Raw genomic sequence first — 16,567 nt, 5'->3', positions numbered from 1 at the left:
CGATGGGGCCGTTGCCGGGAGCGGGGCGGGGGGGTGTGTGTGTGTTTGCTGCGTTCCGCGGCCACCCCGGAGATGCGGTGCCGGCCCCGGCCTCCTCCTCTTCCTCCTTCTCCTCCTCCTCCTTCCCCCGGCTCGTCCCTGCGTTTGCAGCGGGGAGCGGGGATTTTTGCGGGCATCGGCGCTGCCGGGGCCGGTCCCCAGGGGAGGGCGCAGGCTCGGCGGGGCTTTGTTGCAAGAATTCAGAGATTAGCCTGGGAGATTAAAAAAACCCGAAGCACAAGGCAGCAGAGACGAGGAGAGGGGTAGGGAGCCAGAGAAACACTCTGTTTTCTTATCACAACAATCCTCCGTGGCCTGTGCCTAAGCCTCCAGTCGCTGTGGGACAAGGGCCGCGTCCTGCCCGCCCGGAGCGATGCGGTTGCCTTTTCCTGACCCCCCCTGCCCCCGCCCGGAGCATCCTTTCTCCCAGGGCCGCCTGGCCCTGGGGTTTCTGTGCCAGGCCGGTACCCAGGGACTGGCCGTGCTGGTTGCCTTCCCCTCGCTGCCTCCCCGGGGCCGGGCAGCTGCTCCCTGAGCGGCGAGCCAAACCGTCTGGGTGGCTCTCAAAGTTTGGGTGCGTTACTTGGAGGGGGTTCCTTTGTTATTATGCTCTGAAGTGGAGAGAAGAGCCCGACACCAGGGAGTTCAGTATTTTTCTATGAGTATCTCAGTATCAGTTTAATAACCTGGTTTTCTAAGTGAGGGGCTTTCCTGTCTGATCCTCCACCGTAATCTTATTAACGTGGTTAGTGCCTGAGCCATCCAGTTTTAGCAAAATCAGTTGGGTTTTTTTTCCTGAAGGATGCACAAAGGGAACAAAGGCTTTGGTGGTTCAAGTTTGCTTCCTCGCTCGCAGGTCGGAGATATTCGCCTAACGTGTAGCAGACCTGCGAGCTCTCCCCGCTGTCATTGCTGCAGTCCCACGGCTGCGCTTACCCAAAAAGGCAATAGATTAGGATGCAGCAAGTTCTCCCATATGGAGAAGAGGCAATGCTGGTGCATTGCACAACCCTACACGCGGGGTTGCTCTCTCGTCGTGGCACAGCCGGGAGCAGGCAGGTTGCGGGGGGCTTATCTGCATAGCTGAGCCGTGAGTGATGGTAGGAGAGGTTGGGGTACCCCGGCCGGGCTTCCTCGAAGTGGCTGCGGGAAAAGAAATAGTGAGAACGTGGCAGTGCTGGCTGGGCACAGACCCTGGCTGGAGCTGAGCCCTGGGTTTTGGTGTCCTCGCTGCAGCTGTGACCCACGGCGGGTGCAGCCAGGTCTGGTTATTGCCGTGCTGCAATCACCCGCCGTGACCATCCAATCCCTGATGGAGTGGGATCTGGGAAGAGCCAGCCCGGTACAACCCCATCTGTTGGTGATCTCCTCCGTGCCAGGCTTGCACCCCTGGGGTGGCTCCTTTCTGCGTGGGGACAGTGCCAGCCCCAGCGGGGCTGATGGTGGGACACATAGGCAGCCATGCCCCGTGTCTTACCGGCACCCGATGCCAAACAAACACAGCACTGGTGAAACCATTGTCTGTGGGCACGGGGGTGTCTCTTTTGTTGGATGAGGCCAGCAGAGGGTCATTGCCTTCTGAATCACTTTATTCCAAACTTTCTGTTCCTTTCTCTTGGGTGCCCTCCCCTTTCCACTGCACCCCCTCCAGGAAAGACTCGGGTCCTCTGATCACTCCCTCCTCCATCAGTTCCCAGCCTGCCTGGGGTTTGCCTGCCCACTCCAGGCCTCTTGCTGCCTCTTTTTCAAGCTGCACCAGACCCAGGTACCTGTGCAGGTGAGGCAACAGTGCCCAGGCAGCCATGTCATGGGGCAGCACATGGCCCTTCACGTGGCTGGAGCCCGGTGCAGCATCCCAACATGCCCCGGCAGCGTGTGACTGGCGGCGCGATGCCTGTCAGGGAGAGCTGTTGCTAATACCAGGCTCTGTTTGTTGAGCTCTGCTCATTCCACCTCTCGTCTCTGGGATTAATTACTTTTGCTGAGTGTTTCTGCCCCTTTCCTGCAGCTGTCAAGGCGAACGCGCGTTCCCTTGTCTGGCGAAGCACTTCACAGGGCCCTCCCAGGCACGTCTGAGAGCCTCTGATTTATCTTCAGACCCTGGGAGATTGGAAAGATATTAATTGCCTTCTGCATTTCGGGGAATCCAGGCAGAGGAGGTGCAGGTAGGAGGGCAGGGTTGCACTGACTACAGGCCCAGCTTGAGCAGGGGATAGTCATACCCACAAATCCATGGCGAACTCAAGAATTGCTTGAGGTCTGCTTAGGAAAGATTTTACTCCACAGCACTGTGGTATTTTGGCATCTTTTTTCTGGGCTAGTGATGTCCATCCTGCGCAGAGCATCTCCAGGACGTGGTGCCCTTCCCATGTGCTGGCTGCCACGCAGTGGAGCCGGGCGCTGGCCCTGCCTCCTGCATGGTGCAGTTTCTGCTGCTGTTACAGTACATCTGGGCAAAAGTTTCCAGGAGCCTGTAACTGGCAGCTAACGATGGGGACCCTGCTTTTGTCCCCGGGGAGGTTCCCGTGGCTGCGTGAGCCGTGGCTGCGCTGTGTGAAGAGTTTCTCCCACGATGGGATTTCCTTCCATTGCATCATTTTCTGTTTGTGTGATTTCCAGACAAAACAAAGCAAATAACAAAAAGCCCCTTCTCGTTTCTGCAGGATCAGAGGGATGGGGGGACGTCTCCCTCTTTCCCTGCCCCACGCAGCTTTTCTGCAGATTCACCTCATCCGTGGGACACAGAGGACCTGCAGTGCATGCTGTGGCCCCTCAGTGCTCTGCCAATGCCTGGTGGCTTCTTGTGTCCCCTGGACACTGTCCCCTGACCCGTCTGGTCTCTTCGTTTCCTATTTGTGGCGTTTTTCTGGCCGTGCCTCGGTCACAGCAATCTTGGGGCAAGCAGGCGGTGGGAGCAGCTGGGTGAGGGGCGTGGGGCTGCTCACGTGCCAGGCAGGCGTGGGCACGGTGGTGCCGAGGATGACACAGGGTTGCCATCAGCAGCCTCCATGAGATGTGAGAATTATTTTACTGTGGGCATTCAGAGCAGGTTGTCCTGGGCCCTGCTGGGAACCGGACACGGAAGGGCAGGAGCCTGGAAACCTCGTCTCTTGGCTCCCCTCCCCACTCCGCTCCTGCTGTACAGTGCATGGGGCCAGATTTTAATGGCACTTGGACACCTAAAGGCGCAGAAGGACATCCGAGGGCTTCTTCGAAGTGCCGGCTGCCCAATTCTTGTTGATTTGGACCCATCACCATGTGCCTTTCAGCATCTCCGGGCACCTGAGTGCCCAGGAATATCTGGCAGTGCCAAGCTCACCCGTCTGCCAGGCACTGGAGCGGCGCTGGCAGGGCGAGCCCGGCTGTGGGGTGAGGGTTTAACCTTCCTCAGAGGCCAGGCTGGTGCCTGGTCCATGTAGGAGCATGTGGGAGAAGCCAATGCCGAGTGATAATAATAATGAATAATAAATTATGTAATTCTTTGTACTTCCATAGAGCCTTTCATCCAAAAGCTCCTAAAGTGCTTTATAATCATTAATTTATTAATCTTCCTGATGCGCCGTTGGGGTAGTTTGGAGACGCAGTTTTGGCTCTTGTGTGTTTTGTCCCAGGAGGTGATAACACCCGAGGCTTGAAGGATCCACCGTGCTCCCTGGATCGCATGGCCCCTCTTTGGCAGGGATTTAAGCCTGGGCTTAACTTGGGCCAGGTGCTTGCAGCTCAGGGCCACAGTGGGATTTGGGATTGTGTTTAAGAGCTTTGTGGGGCCACGGTCAGAGGGTTCTGCTAAGCTGGAGATTTATGAAAGTCCTGGGGTATTGCTGCTCCCCGCAGCTTGCATAAAGTCGTGCAAAGTGCCCGTGCGCAGTTGTGGGCACAGAATATGTGTCGTGGGTGCAAATGGTTCGATGTGGACTCCAGGTAGAGAAACTGGGAGAGGCAGGCAGTGCTGAGTATCCCTACTTGTAGCAGCACTTCACAAAGGCCGGCCCAGCCACAGCATTGGCAACCCTTAAAATCATGAAACAGGCTTAAAAATATGAGGTTGTTTCAGAAACGCACATTTTAGCTCTTGGTTTTAGACATCTGGGGGGGAGGGATTGGATTTCAGGGCTCACTTTTCGTAGCTATTGCCCATGTCCAGAACTACTAATGCTGTATTTTTCTTGATGCCAGCTGCAATAGCTGTGCAATCTGGTGTGCTTGGAGCCATGTAGGTGCAGGGGCATCGCTGTTGGGATCGGGTGCAAGGTCAGGATGATGGTCCCGGTGCTCCAGAGGCCGTGGCGAGGCTCTGGGGAAGGCGTGGGTGCCGCCAGGAGGGTGCCAGAATGACGCCCGCGGCGCTGGGAGGCCCGAGCTGCCGAGTGGGTGCGGGGAGAGGAAGATGCTCTTTTTCCAAGAACTGTGTCCCACCCACTGTGATCTATTTTGTGGATTTTAAACTCACTCTGGCATCATCATTTTCTGCTCTTCTACAATAAGCCGCAAAATTGGCTCTGTTGCTCGACAGTAGTGTATTGAATTAATGGGCATTAATTTAAGAGCAAACTACAAACATATTGATTTGTAGTTACGGGGTACGTCGTGGCAGGTTGAATTCTGTGGGAAAGGAAAGAAAATTCTCCGATTGCAGCAGTTTTCAGCCAGGAAAATGGGTTGGTTCCTCTCTGGGGGCACCAGGTTGGGGCTTTGCTCCCCGGTGCTGAGGAATCGTGTCAGTCGAGGCGGTGGGCAGGAGGGGGAACCTCGGGTTTCTCTGCCAGGTTGGTTCGTGTTGAAATCCCTCCTGTTGCTCATGGGGCAGAAAGCAGGGCAAGCTGGCCAGGCAGGGCGGCTGTTATCCCTTGGCAGCAAACGCTGGGTGAAATAAATACCCAAAGTGTGGAGCACCCTGCAGATGTGCTGAGGAGCGGGGAGCGGAATGGGTTCACTGTCCCAGGGAGGCCCTGGGGGAGGGTGATGGGCAGGACGTGCCGGAGGGATGCCCAGGGGCTGGCTTTTGTTTGGGGCCTGTTTTTATTGCAGCCACGTGTGGGCCAGAGCTGTGGAGGTGGTGGCTGCAGTGCAGGGTCACTGGGAGCTCTGTGGGGACCTGACATGCTGCCTCCGGAGGGCTGTGGTGGTCTGGAGGCATCTCCAGCCCCTTCCCCAAGGAGACACCCACCTGCTCCCAGCAAATCTCATGACTGAGCATTCCATGTGCACATGGACCTGGGGCTGCATGGGTAGATGCAAGCAAAGCAAGTTTTGAGGTGTCAGAAGCAAGCTTTGAGGTCCCCGGGAGGTGCTGGGGTGGGAAGGGGAGGGCATGGCCGGGGGCCCCGAGGGCTCCCTCTGCAGCAGAGCGGAGCAGCCGCTGCTGCCAGCTACTGCTCAGGCATCAGAAGAATCACATTTCATTTATCCCCTGACATGTTAATGGATCTGCTTAACCACTCTCCTGACCTTTGCTGCTGCCGCTATAATTAAGGTTGTGAAACAAGAAGCTCTGAAGACATCAAAGGAAGCGGCTGCTTCAGGGAGGAGCCTGCGGATGCGCTCGCTCCGTTATTGGGACAACATTTGTGGAGTTGATTTGTTCCTCCCTCCCCTCCTTGTCCTCCCAGGTCTTCTAGGGAGGAAAGAGAGCCAGGGTCCATGCCCTGCGCCCCTGCCTGCCCTCCCAAGGGAGGGGATTCTCCCCCTCTGCTCCGCTCTCGGGAGACCCCCCTGCAGTGCTCTGGGGGCACCAACATCAGAAGGACGTGGACCTGCTCGAGCGGGTCCAGAGGAGGCCACAAAGATGCTTGGGGGGCTGGAGCACCCCCTGTGAGGACAGGCTGAGAGAGTTGGGGGGGTTCAGCTGGGGAAGAGAAGGCTCCGGGGAGACTAAGAGCGGCCTCCCAGGACTGAAAGGGGCTGCAGGAGAAATGAGGAGGGACCCTTTTTTAAGGGGGTGTAGGGATAGGACAAGAGGTAATGGCCTTATACCAAAAGAAGGTAGATTTAGATTAGATGTAAGGAAGAAATTCTTCCCTGTGAGGGGGGTGAGGCCCTGGCACAGGTTGCCCAGAGCAGCTGTGGCTGCCCCCTCCCTGGAAGGGTTCAAGGCCAGGTTGGACGGGGCTTTGGGCAACCTGGGCTAGGGGAAGGTGTCCCTGCCCATGGCAGAGGGGTGGGTCTGGATGATCTTTAAGGTCCCTTCCAACCCAAACCATTCTATGATTCTATGAGACAGGGAGGGTGGCAGAGGCAGCCCTGCTGCCAGCGAGGCTTTGCCCTGTAGCATCCTATGACCTTCCCTTGGCTCCAGAGCCCAATGGCTGAGTCAGAGACACTTCCCTTCCCCTGCCAGCGCTGGGTCCGGCGGGGAGTTTCCTCCTCTGCCCAGGGCAAGAATCACTCCATGGTTGGGGACAGCACCTTGGAGCGCCAGGCCATGCTGAAATCCCTGTAGCCAAAGGGAGGATTGAGCAGGGGGTTGGACACAGCTGCCCCCTGCCCAGCCGAGGCAGGGGGACTGCTCCATCCCTGCTCCTGGCAGCACTGGGGATGCTGCCTCAGCTCCGGGGCAAGCCAGGATTAAATCCAGCCCAGGATGGACCTGCTGCAGCCACCGGCTCCTGCTGTGGATGTGTTTCAGTCTGATTCATTAATTTCCAAACGAAGGCACTGTTCTTTGCCCTTCCTTTGCTGCAAAGAGCGACTGCTGCTTCTTCCCCGAACCCAGTTTCCAAAGCTTAATGTCGGGCCCTTAAATATTTAATAAAGTCTAAAAAGGATTTTAACTGCATATTGGCTTTCCTGTTGGTATCAGCCCCGGGGGAGATGAGAACAGAGCTGCTCATGGACCTGTTTATCCAGTCTGGGAGCAAGACAGACCACTAATGGCAACCGCCAGCCAGAAGAGTGCCAAACGCACATGCAGTTCTCTCCGCATATTACTTTGAATCTCAGCAGTAACAAATGACACCAATAACATTGTTAGGTTTGTGCTCTAAATGTCTCGGAGGCTCCCGGACCCGCTGTGATGCTGGTGATGTCTGTATCTGATGGGGAGAGAAGCCAAATTGTGCAAGCGCACGGGGAGATGGGCGAGCTGGGATGGGGATGCCCTGCTCCGACAGGTAGGCAGCTCCGGCTCTGTGGGTGAGGCTGCTCTGACATCCCTTTGCGATGAGATGTTGCAGGGATGGGTGCCTGCACGGAAACACCCCCAGCGTGTGGGTGATGTGGCTGGGATTGGGGCATGGGGCTGAGATGGGGGCACAGTGCTTTGGGTGAGCTGCTGCTGGTCATCTCTGGGAGCAAAAGAAAATGTCATTGTGCAGGCTCTTAACTCTGGTTCTTTCCATGGGGGGTGACCCGGTGCTGCAGCTGGGTTGTGTTTTAATGTTGCTTCCCCAAAATGAGTGGGAGCAAACCCCAGCCCCTGGGTGGTCTGGTAGCCCTGGATTGAGGGCTGAGCCCTGACGGAGGGCAGGAGGACCCTGTGCTCTGTAATGGTTAACTAGGACTTTGGTTATGTAATTAAACCTGAATTTTAACGAGACTGCGTGGTCAGGGCCAAACAACCTGAATTTTCAAAGTGCTGATGTGTGCTATATCTTAAAAGTTGCCATCGTTGACTGGGACCTGGGTGAGCTCTGAGGTGCCCCGAGGTGGGGTGATGGATGGCCTGGGGGGAGGACGGAGCCCGTGGCAGCCTGGGGGGTGTTTTCACCCCTTCCCCCCACCCAGTGCGGCTCCCACAGGCTCTGGGCTCCGTGCTGGGGCTCCGTGCTGGGGCCAGGGAGTGTGTTGCTGGGGGAGTCTCGTGGCCACGTTCCAGCCCTCCCCGGGGACCAGTGGGTCCTTCCCCCCCCTGCCTGGCCTGCACAAAGCCACCCAACAGCCCAGGCTGCCGGAGATGGTCCCAGAGAGCCCCAGAGAGCCCCAGAGAGCCCCGGCGTCAGCAGGTCCTGCCCACGGGGCAGCCTTCCTCTCCCTGCCTGTGCTGCCCCAAGCAGATGCTGCCCAGTTACAGTTTGGGGGCTGCGTGAAGCCCCCCCATCGGTACCTCCAACAGCTTGAGCTGCTGCCGTGCTCTTGGCTATGTGTTTTGTAGGGAGGAGGCCTGAAATTGGTAATGACTGCTCACGTTAGGATGTGGTTACGCCGGGCTCTGCAGGGCCAGGGGCTGGCGATGCGTCGCTCTGTGCCGGCGGAGGGGGCCTTCTCAGGCCCGTGTTTGCAGGAGCAAGATCTGAATTCTGCCCCAAGTATCTGTTTGGACTGCTGCACCAAGCCCTGTGGTCGCTCAGAAGGGACCAAGGGCTAATTCTGTGGTGGGTGTTTGTTCAGGCTGGTGATGCTGACCCCCAAATCTGGGTGCCAGGGGCAAGGACTGAAATCTGAGCAAGAACATGCACACGCTGCTGGAGCCGCTGGCGCCCATTCGGCGGGGAGGGAGGGGGGAGCCCGTAATTGGTGAATAGTAACGTTGTGATGATGTTGAAAGCGGAGTTTGTAACAGATTTATGTTCAGACGATTCTTAAATATGTGTTTCACAGAGGCGAGGGGCGGAGTGTGTTGGGCATAAATTGCAGGGTGTGCGGGGTTCACCCCGGAGCACCGTGGTGTTTTATGCACAAGGGACCGATTAGCTCACGCATGAGCACCCCAGTCATTTCCGCATCAGCACCCAATAAGTTCACGCATGAGCACCCAGTTAATACACAGACGAGCACACAATTAATTTACATACCAGCACCCGGTGAGTTTATGCACGGGTACCCGGTAATTTGCACGGGATCACGCACCAGTCCGTGCATGAGCACCCTGTTAGTTGATGCATGGGTGCCCCATTAATGGGTGCATGTGCTCCCAATCTGTTCATGCCCGAGTGTCCAATTAATTTATGCATGAGCACCTGATCCATTCACACCTGAGTGCCCAATTAGTACACACACAAGTGTGTTATCGACTAATTACACTAATTTACACATGAGTGCCCAATTAGTTCACGCAGGAGTGCTCACTGAATTTACGCTTGAGTGCTCAATTAGTCCATGCATGAGTGCCCCGATAAATTAATGAGTGCCCAAAAAATTTATGCATGAGCACCCAGCTGGTTCATGCATGAGCGCCCATTTCATTCATGCCTGAGCACCCAGGTAGTTCATGCATGAACACCCAATGAAATCATGCATCAGCACCCAATTAGTTCACCTAAAAGCACCCAGATAATTTATGCACGAGTGCCCAGTGAGTCACATGATCACCTGGTTTATCTTTGCATGAGCGCCCATCTAGCTCAGGCATGGGTGCCCAGCTAGTGCGTGCATGAGTGCCCCATTGATTCATGCCTGAGCACCCTCTTTGCACACACGTGGGTGCCCAGTTGCCCTCATCTGGGTGCTGCGCTGAGCATCCGCAGCCCCAAACCCGGATGGGAGCCCCAGTATGGGGTGATGTGCTGGGTCCCCCCACCTGGGGTGTGTGGGGACCTGTGGGGACCTCAGGAAGGAGCCGCGGCGAGTCCCTGGGGGAGATGAATGCCGCCGGGCAGGTGATGCCGGGCCAGTTGCCTGTGGGTTGGCCACAGGCTGGCGGAGCTGGAGCGCCCTGCAGCAGTGAGGGGAGCCGCTTTGTGCCTAGAAATCATTAACCCTGGTTTCCCTGCGAAGGCGGTGATGGCCGTGGGGTCAAGGTGCTGCGGGAGCAGCTGGAGCGAGGGGGGATGCGCGGGGGGCTCAGCAGGGACGGTGCTTGCTGAGCCTTTGGGAGCCCGAGCCCACATGAGGACTGAGCTGTGGCCGACGGGGCCAGGCTGAGCGTGTGTGCTCCTGCTCAGGATCCGGCCCTGTGGCGGGGGCTGAACCCCTGCTCTTGCTCAGACAGGAGAGGGGAGAGCAGCACAAGAAAAGCCCTGTGGGGCTGGAGCATCGTGTCATCTCATGCATCCCACCATGTGGCCAGGGGGTCTCCAAACTGTTCTGAATCCGGCCACCTCTCCTGCACTCCTTCCTGCGGTCCGGCGAGCAGCGAGCTCCCCCGTGGGCAGAGCGATGGATGGGGATTCGCAGTCCCAGGTCCCTCCTCTCCTCACTGCCTGGCAAACACAAATTAACGGGCTTGAGCACTGATTAACCAGAGCTGTTTCTTGCTGCAGTGGCAGCTGGGTGGTGGGAAGAGAGGGGGCACGTGAAGGGCGGGTGGTGACAGCGCTGTCAGTCCTGGTGGGGAGTGATGGAAAGGTGGGGGTAGAGTCTTGGGGATTTTTGGGTACCGGTAGCTGGGAGGAGGGGGCTGGGGGCTGCTTGCAGTGCAGCCTCACCACACAGTCTCTGCCCCTCAGTGCTGCGTGAGACGCATGGCCCAAACCCTCCTCCCAGCTGAGGTGGGAGCGGGGATGGACCGACCAGCGCAGCTTGGCCGTGTGGGGCAGCTGCTGTGCAGCTCTGGGCTGCCTGCCCCTGCTGCCTGCCCCTGCTGCCTTCTCCTGCCCATGGAGCGAGCCCTGCACTCGGCGTTTCCCCACGCTTTGCTAAGAGCAGCGAAAACAAAGATGCTGCCGGCACGAGCGGCGTTGTGCATACGGGAGGGCGTCTGTGGTGCCCGGCCGGGGCTCCCAGCTCGGCGATGCCTCTTCCAGCGTTGCGGTTCATAACGAATGCTAACACTCTGCCTTTATTTAGCGCCTTTCATCCCCAAGGATCCCGGGGCACGCTGCATCCGCTAACAAGCTGCTACGTGCGCTATTTATAGGCATCCCCATAGTGGCTGCAGGAACGGGGGTCCCTGGGGAGGGTGGCACAGCGGGAGCACGGCAAGGGAGCCGGCCCTGCTCCAGTGGGATGCTCCAGTGGGGCTGCTGGGGGTCACCCCCTTGTCCTTGAGTGCTGGGGGTCAAACCTACCTGAGGTTTGTACCGCTGCGAATTGATCTGCATCGGCTCAGCATCGCGCCCTAATCAATGTCTGGGGGAGGGAAATGCAGCAGCCGCCGCCGCACAGGTACTTTCTGTGAGCTCGGCAGGGCTGTGCATGCCGGGCAGCTGCAGAGGATGGAGCAGGGGGAGCGGAGGGACAGCCCTGCCCTTGTGTGTGTCCCCTGCTCCCAGCCCTAGCATGGGTGGCTCAGCCTAGCCAGGAGAATGGTGTGTCCCCAAAGCTTCCATGGCCGTGGGTCCCTGCTGAGGGGACAGGCATTAGCATCCCCAATCAGTGCCACTCGGAACGTCGACACCCGGCGAGGTCGGAGCAGCTGGGAAGTGGCAGCTGTGAAGTCATCGTCTGTCTCGGATCTGTAACTGCAGATACAGGGAGGCAGGTACCCGCTCAACCCTGGCTTGCCTGGTCACAGCAGTGCTGGGCATGGGGACGTGGTGCTTCCCTGCTCTGGGAACACTCTGCCCCAGAGAGAGGGAGGAGGTGGTGGCAGCGGAGGGATGCACCCAGAGCTGGCTGGTTTTCCAAGGGCTGGAAGATGGGGCCGTGTTCCCACACCCGGGCAAACCCCGCAGCTCCGCCTCGCGCCCGGTGCCAGTGTGCTGGAGGAGGGCTGGGCCTTTGTGTGGCCGCGTTCCAGGGATGCACATTAACAAATCCCACCCCGGGAGCCCTGTGCTGATTTTCAAGCTGGCACCTGAGCGGTCCCCAGGAGCATCACGCGTCCTTCCTGTGGGCATGAGGGGAGCTGGCTCCATCCCTCGCTCCCCACTCCAGCCCAAGTGTGTCATTACCAGCGTTTCTCCTGTACTAAAAAAAGCACAGATTTCTTAATTGTTTCCTGCTGGAGTTGAAAGGCAGCTCCCGGGCCTGAAATAGCACATTGGGGGAAACACAGCCGAAGGAGAGAGAACGGGAGGCGATTTGCCTGGAGGGGCTGAGCCGAGCCCTGACCACAGCCCCAGGCTGCTGCCACTGTTGCCCCTTTCGCCTGCCCTGAAGACTGCCCAAAGTCTTGCTCTTCACCCTCCTCCTCCTCCTCCCACCCACCTCATTGGTGCCTGTGGGCAACTGGAGCTTCAGAGCTGGTGCCTGGAGCATCCCCCGGGCATCCTCGGAGTGGGGAGTTGTGGCTGATGTCTGGGTGCTTGTTGGGAGTGCGTGCAGGGAAGCCTGTTTCTGTTAGAGACATCACTCAGCATCTCCCATTTGGAAGGATGCTTCTGTGCAACCCTTTTTTGGGGGATGGGGAATCCTTTGGGACTGGCATGACTGTTGTTTTGGCTTGCCCCAGCTCAGCTGCTGGATGTGGCATGTCCTTCCCAGATCCCTCCTGCCAGGAGACCTCTGTCCTTTCCCCTGTCTGCTCTTCTCCTGCCAGACAGCCCTGCCAAAACAACTCTCTGGAATCCCTCCTGCAGCATGGTGGAAGCCCTCGGTGTCCTTCAGCCCAGGTGATGAGCATTCCTCTCCTCTCCCGGGGTGCCACCATCCGGACACCCCACATTGTGATGGCAGGTGCTGCTGCTCTCCCCACACGGCTGGTCCCTGCACCCCCGGCACGGCCACTGCAGGGGAGGCTGGAGGAGAGGCTGCCCCATGCTGAGCTCTTCCTTGGGGGATTTGTAGGCTCCGTCCCTCCAGCGGTCCCTGAGCTGTGGTGGAGGGACCCCCCATATGCACAGGGACAGCCTTGGTGCATCAATTCCTGCTCACAGGGATGCGGGAGCCAGCGCCCAGCCAGCTGCGAGGTCGGGGCCGGTGTGTGCCCCCCCCGGCTGCCCTACTGCTGCCGCCTGCCAGCCCTCGCCTTCTGCGGTCTGCACCTTCGGCCAGGCATGCTATAAATCTTTCTGATGGAAAATTGCTTTCTTTTTTTTGCCATCCAAGGTAATTGGCATCTGTTGATGTGTCTTGGTTCTCTATTTTTATCAACTGTTTGCACATTGACACATCTCCACTCCGCCTCATTATCCCAGTGCGTTCCAGACCTATTGCTTTTTTATTATTATTTAGATGTACGATGCAACGGAAATGACTAATGAGGCTGTTATCCCCCCCGCGCCTGCCTGCTGGCACCGGGCTCCCCGCTGGTGTGCCGGCCAGGCACCGCTCCTGCAGCGGGACGCGTGGGGATGGGTGCCAGCCCCCCGCCTCATCAGGCTCCCCGGCATCCAGCATCCAACCGGGGCCTTTCCTCTGCTGAGGACATTTGCGATCTCAGCAGCTGTCCCCGGGCTGGGGATGCTCAGGGTTGCTAATGTTCGCTGTTTTCTAGCTTGTCACATTTTGGGGTTTTTTTCCAGAGCCCGGTAAAGCTCCCCGGAGCCTTGGGATGGGTTTGGTGATGTTTGTCTCTGTGGTACCTGAGGGATGCCAGCCCCGGGGCTGTGTCCATGCCCACAGTCAGTGTGTCGATGTCAGAGCTGGGCAGGTGCCTTCCCTGAGCCACGTCCAGGCAGATGTTTTGGCAGGAATGTTTCCAGGAATGTTTTGGCTCTGGGCAGGCAAGAGGGCAGGGCTGGATCCTCCCCAGATATGAACCAGCCTCGCCCCTGCGTGGTCCATTGTATCTTGCAGCGATAGTCCTGCACTCCTCTGGCAAAATGTCTTGGTGGTCTCCCCAGTTTTGAAGCCGGAGGGACTCCAGTGCCTCCTCCATCCCCAACCCCATCGGCCTCCTGGGCTGGTGGAGGACTCCCAGTCTGTGCCTCGAAGGCAGCTGCCTTAGTGTGGATAACACATAACATGTAGCAGCAGGTGAGCCCTGCAGCATCCCCCCAGGGAAGTCACTCAGTGAAGTGCAAAACACAAGCCATCACAGGGAAAGTGCTAAATTCCTTTTCCTTTTCTTTTTCTCTTTTCTCCCATTTTCTCTTGCAGTTACGGAGAAGGAGGTGCAGCAGTGGTGAGTGTCCAGCACAGTGGTGTGGTGGTGAGCTGCCGGGGCGAGGGGGTGGGAGCCAGCGATGCTCTGCAACCCCGCTGGCCATGAAGAGCAAGGGGGTGCAGGAGGGTGCCCCTGTTTTGGGGTGCAGATGTTAGCTCATAGAGGGGAGTCCAGAAAATAGGGAGTTTTTTCCTTGCACACCTCATGCACCGTGCACGGTGGGGTTTGGCTCTGGCTGCTCTTGGCCACCCATGTGGGACGGTGCCTGCTCCCTCTCACCTCTCCCCTCCCCGTATGGGTGGCCAAGGGGAGTGGGGACATGGGGACTGTCCAGCTGGTGGCCATGGCCTTGGCTGCAGGAGGTTGGTGCCATCCCAGCACTTCCCCGTTTGCACTGGGGCCCGCAGAGGCTGGCAGGGGCTGTGGCCATGGTGCCTTGCTGGCAGCACGCTCTCGCCCCATCCCTTCTGCCCCACCAAACACGGTGCCCTAGAAAAGCCACTGTTTCCCTTTCATCTTCCTATCCCACCAGTCAAGGTTTGCTTTCTTTATCTCTTTCTCTCATCCTTCCCCCCTCCCCGATGAGTCATAGCTGCAGCAGCGTGAAAAAGATGTCACCCGCACTTCGGTTTCCCACCTCGCCACCCCCTTCCCCTCCTCCTCCAGCCCTCGGCCCGCTGCAGCGGGTGCCTGACAGATCTGGGCGACGTGTTGCATAACGCTCACGCTCCCTGTGTGGTCCACACATGGTCCCCCTGTGGTCCCTGCACCCACAGAGCCGGCGAGCCCCTTCCCCTGCATCCTCCAAGGTGGCACTTTGCAGCATCCAGGTCCAGCTCAGAGCTGGGCCCAGGGGCTTTTGGGGGTGTTTAAGTACCGCTGGGTTTTGGGAGATGCTCAGGGCTGTGCCACCCCGAGGACACAGTAACCCCGCTGTGCCCCCCAGCTCCTCTGAGCAGCTTTCACTTGGGGTCATGCAAAAAGTGACCCAGGCCGCCGCGCTGTTGGTTTTCCCGGCGCGTGGCTGCAGGACAGACGTGCCCAGCGATGGGTTACGGATTGTCTGTGGGGTTGCTGCCAACCACCAGCCCCTCCCCTGCAGTGGTGCAGCAGCTCCAGGGAGCTTTCCTGGCTGCTTCCGTACCGGAGAGTGGGTTGGATGCACCTGATGTATCAGGGCCAAGCTGCAGCGGTGGAGGGGAAGGGATGCTCCAGCCCTCAGGTGAAGTTTTTCCATTTGCAGCTTCTTGCTCGGGAGCTGTGTGCATCCAAAGATCTGAGCGAGGGATATAAATCCTCTCCTGCACACCCATGACGGCTTCAGGGCTGAGCCAGGCATCGCCTGCCCCAGCACCTCTGCCTCCAGCGTGGCCGTGCTGGCAGGAGGTGACGCTGTGTAGAGGGCTTTTTATTTTAAAGGAGGTTTAAAAGATTTTCCCAGGTGCTCCCGGCTGGGCGGTGGGTCCCTGTCCCCTCCCAGCTCCTGGACAATGTTCAGCATGAGCCTGGCTGTGCTCGGTTGCCAGTTCTGGGCTCACAGCAGGGTTGGAGCGGTGGGCTCGGTGTCACCGGTGCCACTCGCTGCTTCCCCAGACCCTCCCCCTGCCACCCTCGCTGCGGTGCCCACAGTGACCTCGTCCCACGGGGCTGGGAGCTTTTGGGTGGGTGATGGGAGCGACACGGGGAGCACCCGGGGTCCTGCCTGGCTCCAGCGCAGCTCCCCAGGGCCTGGGGGACTGTTCAGCGGGGACACCCACCCGGTGCCCATCCTCTGCCCTTCCTCCACAGGTACAAGGGCTTTATCAAGGACTGCCCCAGCGGGCAGCTCGATGCTGCCGGCTTTCAGAAGATCTATAAGCAGTTCTTCCCTTTTGGAGACCCAACCAAATTCGCCACCTTTGTTTTCAATGTCTTTGACGAGAATAAAGTAAGTCTGTGAACCAGAGGCACAGTCTGGGGGGGCTGGGGCTGGGCCTGTGGTGACGGTGGGACGGGTTCGTTACGCGGCTGCGCGGCGCTGGAGGAGCAAAATATTCCAGCGCTTCCTGGGGCGTGAAATTAAAGCAGCGCAGCTGCAGCCAGCGAGCCCTGGCGCTTATTTTAGTCGATAAGAGTCACACAGGAAAAGGCGATGAAGTGACAAAGCAAGAGAGGAGAAACACGATGTTTTGGTGCCGCTGACAAAAGCCCACCCGTGTGGTACCCCCCCCCGGCACTCCCGCCGGAATCTCGCTGTCGGGCTGGGCACCGGCGGCTGGATCACGCTGCTGGAGATAAATGTGCATCACTCCTCCCTCCCCGCTGCCTTTTCGGATGTGTCCCCTACGAGGGCACGCGTGGGCAGGGAGGAGTCTGCATGGCGGGGGATGGCAGTGGCACCCTCACCCCCTCCTTCCCTCCCCCAGGACGGGAGGATCGAGTTTTCGGAGTTCATCCAGGCGCTGTCGGTCACCTCCCGGGGGACGCTGGACGAGAAGCTGAGGTGTAAGTGCTCCCTGCATGGTGGGCTCAGCCCCGCAGCCCCCGGCGCAACGAGGGGGCTGGGAGGGTGACATGGAGGTGGCAATGGGGTGCATGTGCAGGGCGGGGGGTGCTGCAATCCCCAGCCCCTCGGTGTCACTGTGGCTTGCAGGGGCGTTTAAACTGTACGACTTGGACAACGACGGGTACATCACGAGGAACGAGATGCTGGACATTGTGGATGCGATTTATCAGATGGTGGTA

At 58.6% G+C, this 16,567-nt stretch overlaps 1 protein-coding gene across 3 annotated transcripts in view; it reads left to right on the top strand.

Moving 5' to 3' along the window:
* Positions 1-6,837: 6,837 nt before the first annotated feature.
* NCS1 (neuronal calcium sensor 1) overlaps positions 6,838-16,567 on the top strand; it is a 16,120-nt gene continuing 6,390 nt past the window's right edge. Inside the window, exons 1-5 of one of the 3 annotated variants that reach the window (XM_026860365.1) lie at positions 6,838-7,148; positions 13,837-13,861; positions 15,632-15,770; positions 16,249-16,327; positions 16,476-16,564. In XM_026860365.1, coding sequence (XP_026716166.1) covers positions 7,052-7,148; positions 13,837-13,861; positions 15,632-15,770; positions 16,249-16,327; positions 16,476-16,564 — 429 coding nt within the window. In that variant the 5' untranslated portion in view covers positions 6,838-7,051. Of the gene's footprint in view, positions 7,149-10,964; positions 11,020-12,043; positions 12,408-13,836; positions 13,862-15,631; positions 15,771-16,248; positions 16,328-16,475; positions 16,565-16,567 lie in introns of those variants that run through there. The other 2 variants (XM_026860366.1, XM_026860363.1) reach the window with 2 other exon arrangements.

Source organism: Athene cunicularia, assembly GCF_003259725.1.
Source record: "Athene cunicularia isolate RWA chromosome 17 unlocalized genomic scaffold, athCun1 chr17_part1, whole genome shotgun sequence".
Lineage (NCBI taxonomy): Eukaryota > Metazoa > Chordata > Aves > Strigiformes > Strigidae > Athene > Athene cunicularia.
This window is presented reverse-complemented; position numbering and strand designations above follow the sequence as displayed.